Here is a 10,580-nt window from a genome sequence, read left to right as displayed (position 1 = left end):
ATTGATGATTTTTGTGTTAGACCCACTTTTTGATTACATTTCCGCAAATTAACCATTAGATGTTTACAAATTTATATGTAGATCATTCATGCAATTTTTCTCCAAAATTGAAAATCATTAAGACATTCATAATTGTGATTTATCAGTTATGAACATGAAAGGTTCATGTTTAACAGATTTGGTTCATCCATTGATTCGATATAGTTCGGTACCTTAACAATCCGCAATTTAGATGAAAATTTTCAGAAGTGATCCACTCATGTATACGTCAACATCTAACAGTTAATTTACCGTAATGTAATAAAAAAGTCAGTTTTGTAAACCGTTGATTAGAAAGTTTTTAACTAATCATTATTTTTCTCATTGGAGGGGCTCCCATGGTTAATACTCACACGGTCAAATAGCGATGCCGAAATAAGTTCTCTTTCTCGAGTCTCGGGTCACTCTCTTCATCCTGGTAGCATCATCAAAGCAGCTATGGCAGCCTCGGCTTCAGCTCCGCCTCTCGATATCTTAGTTCGAGGGCCTGAAGGCTTCTCACTCTGGAACGGACCCCCGTTCAGTAACAACGGCCAACCCGGTATCAAGCTCGAACACAAAATCGCTTGCTCCAGTACCAAATTCAGTGACGATGGATCGAGGCTCATGGTGCTCAAACCCGATTCCGTCATCACCATCTACGATTGCCGAAGCTACGCCGAGATTAGGTCTTTCCAAGTCCCCAACCTCACCGCCGCCGCCTTGTCCCCGCGCGGCACTTTTCTTCAGACTTTCCAGAAGTCCTCAACGCCGCAGAACAAGAATGTGACCCTGTGGAACGTCGACACCGGAGAACCTGCTTACGATCAATTCCAGAAGAGTATAACCAAAACGAATTGGTAAGCAGTTCGGAATTTTACAATGTATGCAATGCAATGCTGTTTTGTGGGGAACTCATTGCGGAGTTTCTGCTGTTTCAGGCCCTCGGTTAGGTTCAGCTCCGACGAGGCTGTTGCGTGTAAACTTGCGACGAATGAGATACAGTTTTTTGATGCTGCAGACTTCTCGAAAGGAGTTACGAATCGGCTGAGAGTTCCTGGAGTGGCTGCAATTGAACTCTCTAAGGCACCTGGCTCCCATGTGGCTGCATTTGTCCCGGAATCGAAGGTTTGTAGGAACTTCTTCGGGAACTATGTTTTTTGTTATGGGTTATGGGATTATTATGAGAAATGCAGCTTATTTTGAAAATGCTTATTCTGGAAATGTGAGAGTACATCCCTCATTTATAAGGTGTTTTTGGATTTCGGAGATTTTGAATGGGTGGCATACTATTACTGGCATGTCATTCATTTAATAGCGGATGCAAATACAGCTACTATGTCACATAATACCCCATGCTTAGTCCCTTCTTTTGTTTGGTTCAGTCACATTATCAAGTTCAATATTCTTTCCATGCAGGGGATTCCTGCCAGTGTCCAGATATTTGCCACTGGAAAAGATTTACAGAGTCAACCTGTTGCTCGAAGGAGTTTCTTTCGATGTTCATCAGTGCAACTGAATTGGAATAATGGCTCAACTGGGCTTTTAGTTGTGGCGCAGTCAGATGTTGATAAAACCAACCAAAGTTACTATGGGGAATCAAAGCTAAACTACTTGACAACAGATGGAACCCATGAAGGACTTGTTCCTCTTCGTATGTTTCAAATACTAAAGCCAAGTCAATTTTTAAATGCCCACAGCCTAATTTTCCTTGGTACTTGACAGGTAAAGAGGGGCCTGTTCATGATGTTCAGTGGTCATACTCTGGATCAGAGTTTGCTGTAGTTTATGGCTGTATCCTTTTTTTTTCTTAGTCTCTGAGATGTCTTGAAGAGATAACTTATAAGACACTTATCCTGAGAGTCGCAATGTTTAATACATATTGTTAATGTCAAAACCAAGCACGCATGAAAAGTTTCAGTTCATGTCGTTTTTAGGCATATTCATTGCAACTAGTGATTGGACAATTGAGGTGAATTTCAGTTTGATTTATTTTAAATTATTTTGGGCAAATCATCAGTCTAGGATGATAGAATTAGTTTAAGTTTATATAATCAAGAAAGGATGGTATGCTTTACCACCAAGTCGATCAGCATTTTGTAAACTTTTTGAGTAGGGCTCTGCTGGTACATCATTCTTTCTGAACATATTCCATGCATTATAGTGACTCTTCAGAATCATTGTAATTGTTAGAACTCTCATCGGTGCAAGATTTTCACTATTCAGGTCTGAATGCTACTCGCTATGTGATTCTTTTAATATTTGTTTGTATGTTTATCATCAGCTTATCATGCAGTGTAATGCTTTCACAAATGTTTATAATTTGTTTAGTTCCTTGAACTACAATAGTTATGCCTTCTAAAACAACCGTGTTTGACAAGAAGTGCAATCCTCTTCTTGAGCTTGGAACAGGCCCGTACAATACTATCCGATGGAATCCAAAGGGAAAATGTATCCTTCAGAATTGTCTCTTTCATCTTGAGAACATTTACTTTGTGAACTTGAAATGGCTCATTCATATTCCTTTTGACTACATAACATGTCTATTATTTATAGTTTTAAAAAATCAGTTTCTGAATAGTGCTTTGTTCTCATTCTTATTTGGTAGTTTTGAGTAAGGTAGGTAAATTGTAGACACATTAAAAAGAAAAAGAAAAAGAAAAAAGTGAGCACATGAATGGGTTAAAACGGGGGACCACCAAGCCAAGAGCATATCATGTTTTGATTATTCTGTGTTATGAGGAGAAAATGAAAATCTATATGTTGGTGGCCTTAATTTCGTGTTTGCAGTTCTGTGTTTGGCAGGCTTTGGTAACTTACCAGGTGATATGGTATGTTAACATGTTCTTTTAAATGTTACTAATTTTTCGTATTCAATTCTTCTCGCTGTTGTTGATTTTATTCTTCCAAAGTATTTCCCTTTCAATTATTATATTCATTAGACCTCCTTTGCCTCTTTTCTGTCAGTCAACTTAATCTGTCACTAAATTGTGGTCGGTTAGTAGGTGCACCAATCAGTAACTTTTGGAATATCTATTTCAATGTCAAATCAAGTTGGAAAAGCAATTCTGACACTTGACATAATAAAAACTTTAGCAAATCAAACTCTTGCAAGCATGCCAGTTTCTTCTCCTGTATCTGAAACTTGTTTGTACACTATTAAATACTTTCAACTTTATTACCTGAGCTATAACAACTAAACGCTACAAGGTATGATGTATTTTAGTCAAAACCTTGACTAGCACTATGTGTAAACTTGTGACTGAACCTAGAACTGTGTAGTGGCTAATCTTCACAGAGTCTAGCTTTTGGGAATAAGGCAAGTAGAAGTCGCGTTTGTTACTGTATTAACCACACCTTTATTGTAGAACTCATCAATGACTAAAAAATGTCTATCATAAAAACATCCATGCATCTTTGAAAATGAAAGACCAGTAGACCACCATAGGAAAACCAACTGGCCTGGGTGTTTCTTTAATTCTTTCAAAGATCACACTCCTAATCTCCTTTACAGAGACGTTTTCATCCAAGAAGCCTTACTTTAACAATCCATTCCAACCATCAATTTTTGCATGCTCACATTTTATTTCTCAGGTACAATATCTTATGCAAGAAGCTCATCTTATGTTATTTTTACAAGCTTTCTTTGTGCATATACTCATGATGGTCTCAAATCTTCCTTATGATTTCTGAAGTTAATTTATAGTTTGTTTACCATAGGCATTTTGGGACTACATAGAGAAAAAGCAGCTTGGAACAACCAAGGCCGAATTATCTGTGACAAGCGAATGGTCTCCAGATGGACGCTATTTCATGACTGCCACGACTGCTCCGAGACTACAAGTTGACAATGGGTATGTTAACCTTTTTGCTACTAATATGGAGAAATGAGGGGTTGGCATAAGGGTCAAGCATCTAGTGGTTCACTCAATTGAACTAATTAAGTGCAATAAAATTATGCTTTTGGCATTTGTGGCTCTTGTTCAATTGACAACTGATCTACAAAGTAAATCTTGATATTATAAACCAGTTGCCTTTGTACTAAATTAAATTGGATTGGATTGAATCTTGAATTATTCATTAATGAATACAGCAAGCATGGTAAGATTTACCATGTCATTGTTATGTTGGTGTATGATGGTCAGGTTTAAAGAAATATAATTACCAGTAAACCACTTCACATTTCTTTTACTTTTCTGAAGGATTAAGATTTTCCACCACAACGGTTCATTGTTCTTCAAGAAGATGTTTGACAAGCTGTTCCAGGTCAGTATTGATGGTGGCCCTCCTTAAATAGAGTATGACTGAGTCTTTTGTTTTATGCATACTTCCTTGATTTCTTTCTTCTCTTTTGGAACCTTTGTATTTTTTTTTTTTTTTTCAGGCTGATTGGAAACCAGAATCACCTGATAGGTTCAGTGACATTTCAGAACTTGTCAAGTCCTTTGAATCAATAAAAGTTGATGACGCCAAACCTCAAGGTTGGTCTCATTTGATGTTTTTGAACTTCAGTGATTGTGGATTTGGATTTTTTACATGTATGTAATTTGTTTCCTGAGAAACTTGGGTTCAAATTATCAGGAGAAAGGTCCAAATCTTCCCAAACCTCTGCAAAAGCCAGCCCTAACAACCCAACTGCACAAAAGCCTGCTGCATATCGCCCCCCACATGCTAAGCAAGCTGCTGTCGTTCAGGCAGAGGTATAGATGAAACATATTGGTCTTCTTGATTTTTGTTGCTTCATGGGTGATGTCATCGTACATATAGACATCTGTTCTAGGAAAACCTTCTACTACTAGTATTATTATTATTTTTATTATTTCTATGTGGAATGATTTAATTGCTTGATTGGATGCTGATTGTTTCACTGATTTTGTTATGCAGCTGTTTGGAGGGACCACATCAGAGTACGTAAATGCATATTTTGATTATTTCTTCTCTACTTAATAGTTCCAATTTTCATACAGTTTATTCTAATAATGCTTCTCCATGTTACATAATGAAGAACAATGAGCAAGAATGCATTGCGAAACAAGAAGAAAAGGGAGAAACAAAAGGAGAAGAAGGCTACCGAGGGTGCCAATGATAGTTGACTGCAGAATTTTTTTCATCTTCTTCTGCTGGCTATTTTATGCCTTCTGCAGCAAAATAGGTATGTTCTGCAGCGAAGTGGATTGAGGGCTGGATTTTCCTACAATTACCATCCTTAATTAGGTCGGAGGTCATAATTGTTCCTTAAGGGCTAGTGATATCAAAGTGATGCAGCTTATACAACAAATTATCTTTACTACATACTGGGATTTGATCTTTAAGCAACGTCAAAGATGATACAATGACATTTTGGTCTTAATAGTGTACCCTTATCTGAATTAAGTATTACAGTCCAACAGTAATCTAGTTAGATGGGAATGAAAAAATGGTTAGTTTCTCTCAAGGGGTGGCTCAATTTTTACACAAAACACACTGCACCGACATATTAATGTAATCACTCACCTCATTTACAAGCAAACCATCATTTCTAGGATCCAATAAGTATGAAATTACAAAATGTGCCACTCGCTCCCCCCCCCCCCTCGTCAGAGGTGGCCTTGGATTTGAAAGGCGACAACCACCAACAGAGGAAGAGGACCCACAAAGGGTATGAGCGTCGCCAGAAGCAGCTCCACGATCTCTGCGCTGCCGTCAAGTGTTCAATGTGTTGAGGAACACGACCGTTATCTTCAAAATAGCCTAAACCCTTTCAAAACGTCTTTGTTGAAGGTCGTACCTTAACAATCGTTCCTAGTATTTACTATTTAGAGTCATAGTCTTCGCAACCTAGTAATTATCAAATAATTTCAGTTTTGGAGCTCATCAATGCGGAGGACAGAACTTGGAAGCAGGAGCTATACTTTAAAATTTGTTTTCTAAGGAGGTAATGACTCACATCCTTTGTATTAATTTGACTTATTGTTGTGTTAGAGACCGGTTGAGATGGAAACTTGAAAGGATGGGTTTCTTTTTGTTAAAACCACCGATTGGATAGCTCGAGATTACGTGCTTGGGAGTATACTTTTTTTCTACGTCTCTTTGTGGCTCGTGTAGTTTGCTCTGAAAAACTTTATGGAATACCAAAATCTCTGGCAAGGTTTCAATTTGTACGTATATAGAGAATCTGCCACAATATGCTTCCACAAGAGTTTGAGTAGAAGAGGGAATTCTGAAGACTAGGGTTGTTTACTGTGCTCTCATCAGTTTCAAACGGTGGAATATGTTTTGATGTGGCTGTTCAATATCAAAGAAAATTCTCATTGCTTCTCCCTTTACTCAAGTTGCATATCACATCTTCTTTTACTTTCAAGAAATGGATGCTTGAACAAGCGTATTCATTATCCACTGAAAATTTGACCAAACTACTCTGAACTGATTCTTCCAGACCTGCTCTGGCTATTGTAGGCACTATGGCTTGGTTTAATGCGTACAAAACAAGCAAATAAGGTTTTTGGACGTCAGTCTTTGCCGCAGTAGAAAGGGGTTCAACCTTAGTGCCCTCTTATAACTGGAATTCTGAAATTGAAGATGGATAGAGTGTTTATGCCTTCCATGGAGTAAAAAATAATGTACCCTCTCAAAAATGAAATTCTATTTGTACGAACATAAAAAAAAGAACTTGCATCTATATAACTAGAGAGTTTCTATTGGGACCTCCAAATCTGCACTCTATTATGAATTATTAAATGACATATATGACCTATTATAAAATGACTATTAAGGACAATAATTATGCCCAAAAAATATTATATTGATTTTATGTAGACTTTCCAATTCAATAATATTAGATTGTATTCCTTATTATTTTCCTGATCTATTTTCATTTTCCAATTTCACTACATACTCATTAAAGCATTCATATATATATATATATATATATATATAATAATAATAATAATAATAATAATAATAAGAGTTAAAAATATGATTAAGATCATGTGACATAAAAATGTATGATATATATGTTGAACACACATATTGGTGAGGGAAAACAAAATAAATCCTCTTATGATTTTTGACCTAAATCTAAGTCAATCCATCATATTTGCTATAAAAATAAAAAAATAAAAAAATATTTAAATAATTAATCATGTGGTACAAAAAATACAAGAAAAAAAAATTAAAAAACGAATGATTTTTTTTTAGAATAAAAACAAATGGTTTCTTCATTTTTTTTTTGCACAGCTAAAATAGCAAAAAAAAAAAAAACATAATAATTCATGTCATTTTCTTATTGATTGTCAAGACATTAATTTTTTAAACTCAAGTTTGATTAAGAAATGTATATTTAGTTAAGATTTATAGAGTGATTAAATCATTGAAATGACTAAATTTTTTATTTTAAAGATAATAATTTGTTTGCAAATTCTATAGTGAGGTTATTATAGGAAGTTTAGTGAGTAAATTTAGTATTTGAAAATTTGATAAGAGGTGTAAAAAGCATAGAGGTCAAGTGAGTAATTTTAGAGGTTCCAATAGAAAAACTCATATAACTATGGAAAAATGTACCAAATAATTGTTGATAGATTTTGTCAACAACACAAAAGTACCAATAATATGTAGCTATTGGTAGTTTGGTACATTATAAAATAAGTTTTTTCTTAACTTACAACATCGTACCAATTAAACGCTACAGGTTAAATTTGTACTTGTATTGTGAAGTAGGAAGAGTCATTGTGAAATTAGTATTGTAATATCGATACTTTCCAAAAGAAATTTTTGGTCAAATATACCTTCAATGAATTAGGAGTCAAGATTTTGACATTGTGAAATTAGTATTGTAATATCGAAACTTTCCAAAAGAAATTTTCGGTCAAATATACCTTCAATGAATTAGGAGTCAAGATTGTATTGTAATATCGAAACTTTCCAAAAGAAATTTTTGGTCAAATATACCTTCAATGAATTAGGAGTCAAGATTTTGACATTGTGAAATTAGTATTGTAATATCGAAACTTTCCAAAAGAAATTTTCGGTCAAATATACCTTCAATGAATTAGGAGTCAAGATTGTATTGTAATATCGAAACTTTCCAAAAGAAATTTTTGGTCAAATATACCTTCAATGAATTAGGAGTCAAGATTTTGACATTGTGAAATTAGTATTGTAATATCGAAACTTTCCAAAAGAAATTTTCGGTCAAATATACCTTCAATGAATTAGGAGTCAAGATTTTGACATTGTGAAATTAGTATTGTAATATCGAAACTTTCCAATTTAATCTTTGTATTTCTGTGGACTCTCTCTAATAACTTGTTATAAAAGCCTCAACAATTTGATGGCACATCACCAAAGAATTAATTTTCTCTCACACACAAACATCATGGCGACTGATAAATCAATCAAATTGACCATCTATTCCATCATCTTCATAGCCCTCTTGGCTCATACTGAATGTATGTAAAAGTGTCCGCCTATGCTAATTGGCCATGTTATTGTCGTTCTCGATCTTCTTACTGATTTAAGAGTATTTGATTTTTCTGTTTTCTTTTTTGGTATGATATTGACAGGCAGTGAAAGCAGTTGGCTTGGGGCTACTAGCAACAAGGAGAAGATACATGTTGGTAGATTGCTGGTAGGTGCTCCAGCTCCAATACTCACAATACATACTTGTGATGCACAATGTAAATCGGTAAAAGATTGTCATACCTGGTGTTGTTGGCTCACGGGAAAGGAACATTGCTATAAAACTGAAGATGAGTGTAAACGTATATGCATACCTGGCCTTTTCTAGTCACAAACAACAAAGATCAAGATTATACTTGTACTGTTTCGCTTTTAACTAATCATTATCCCTAAAAATGAAATAATTTACTTGTGCATAGCACAATGTAACTGAATGATCGCTATAAATGAATCAAAATGTTTCGCTAGTTTTTTATACTCCAATCTATATGGTTAATCGTACTTAAATGTCCCATAAACTACTCACTAAAATGAAAGTACTCACCTTTAATAAAGATTGTTTTTTTTGGGTTAGCCCACTTACACCACCAAGATATTTTTATTCACACTAACCCAATTTAACAGTTAAATGACGATTTTGGGCTCTAAAAAGTTAAAAATTACAAATTGCCACTCACTCTCGCTCATCATCTCTCTCTCTCTCTCTCTCTCTCTCTCTCTCTCGGCGATTTCTACTTGTTCTTCTCACTCTCTCTCTACCGGCGACTTCTTCTTCTCTCTCTCTGCCGGCGCCGACTTCTTCTTCTCTCTCTCTTTAGGGTATTTGCCGGAGGCTCCGGTGGTGTACACAGCCATGTCCGACCCGGAAATCATCAACAATCCGCAAATTCCAAGCTACCAGCTGTACGTCTATGACCGGTGCGAGCCGCCGGCTTTGATAGCTATGCATATGCCGCTAGAAATTGGCGCGTATTGATGCCCAGATCTTGTCAAAATTGCAGTTTGACTAGCAAAAATCACTATTTATCAAAAAGAAGAGAATTCTCCATAACCAAAAAGAAATATCTTAATCTGGGCTGCATCTTTTCGATCTTACATCAGGTGTATATATAACAAATGGACAAGTTGAAATGGATGTATTATTTAATGAGTTTTTATCAATTAAATAATACATCCCACTTACCCCATTAAGTGGTAAGGGTAAAATAGTCTTAAAAAAAATAAAAAAAATTGGGTATTAGGGAAGACCTTGTTAGAGTCTTTATGTGTAAGGGAGAATTAAAAAAACTTAATGAGGTAAGTGGGATAAATGACCCTAAAATTAGGGTAAATGGACAAAAAGCTTTTTTCTTTTCTTCAAAAGTTCATGGTTTGTCTTCAATACATATAAAAGAAATAAAAAAAATGATTAACTTTACCACATGCACTGATTTGCCAAGAACACAGCAAAATGAGGTTGCTGGCCTCACTTGGGCTCATAATCATTTTTCAGCGGGTTGAATTGCATAGATTTTGTCACAAAAGTCTTGTTGCAAGCTAGGGAACTAGATCTTCCACTTAGTATACCCACATTTGAATATCATTTATTTGATTTGGGGTATTGCTTGATCCACAATTCTCCAATAGTTTTAAATGAAGCTCACTTTTCGTTTTCCTAATAAAAATTTCTTTCTGTTTAAGGAAAACTGAATTTGGGAGAGAATTGAGTCGTGTTTTCATTGATAATAGGGGCTTCTTTATATAGAGGATTACAAGCATAGAGATAGAGTTGTACATGGAAACATAATCGTACATTGATTGGATATCTCCTAAGATTCTCCGAGAATATCTCTAATATAAACCCTATTTCAACAAGAGCAAGTAATCTCGAGTTTGGGCCAGACACATATTCTGGATTTACTTGAATACTCTCCCTTGTGTCGCCCAAACGTGGTGCTCCTCTCGTTGCCTCATTAAAAACCTTGGCGTGTAACACCCTGTGGGACAAAAATAACCTCGGTCGAAGGGGAAAAAGAGCACAACACACCTTTCACGTTTCGAGACCATATATGTAGACATCTCCCCCTAATGTCTGCATCTCCGCCTGATGACAACGGTCATGGGAGTTAGGATAACTTTCGCAAACG

The 10,580-nt window shown here is 35.6% G+C and overlaps 1 protein-coding gene and 1 long non-coding RNA gene across 2 annotated transcripts; both read left to right on the top strand.

Annotated features, from left to right (window-relative positions):
- The first annotated feature begins 409 nt into the window (after positions 1-409).
- On the top strand, positions 410-5,435 carry LOC112189663 (eukaryotic translation initiation factor 2A). The gene is made up of 12 exons (XM_024329011.2): positions 410-878; positions 960-1,146; positions 1,438-1,672; positions 1,744-1,812; positions 2,368-2,469; positions 2,809-2,849; positions 3,739-3,872; positions 4,221-4,284; positions 4,403-4,499; positions 4,600-4,718; positions 4,903-4,925; positions 5,024-5,435. Exons 1-12 carry the CDS (start codon positions 478-480, stop codon positions 5,109-5,111), a joined length of 1,560 nt encoding a protein of 519 aa, XP_024184779.1. The 5' UTR covers positions 410-477; the 3' UTR covers positions 5,112-5,435.
- Positions 5,436-8,347: 2,912 nt separating this feature from the next.
- On the top strand, positions 8,348-8,929 carry LOC121051488. Its single transcript, XR_005805858.1, has 2 exons — positions 8,348-8,444; positions 8,559-8,929. It is a non-coding gene; the product is annotated as an uncharacterized LOC121051488 (long non-coding RNA).
- Positions 8,930-10,580: the final 1,651 nt, after the last annotated feature.

Source organism: Rosa chinensis, chromosome 2 (genome assembly GCF_002994745.2).
Source record: "Rosa chinensis cultivar Old Blush chromosome 2, RchiOBHm-V2, whole genome shotgun sequence".
In the NCBI taxonomy this organism is placed as follows: domain Eukaryota; kingdom Viridiplantae; phylum Streptophyta; class Magnoliopsida; order Rosales; family Rosaceae; genus Rosa; species Rosa chinensis.
The sequence above is the reverse complement of the archived record's forward strand: the minus strand, read 5'-3'. Positions and strand labels throughout refer to the sequence as shown.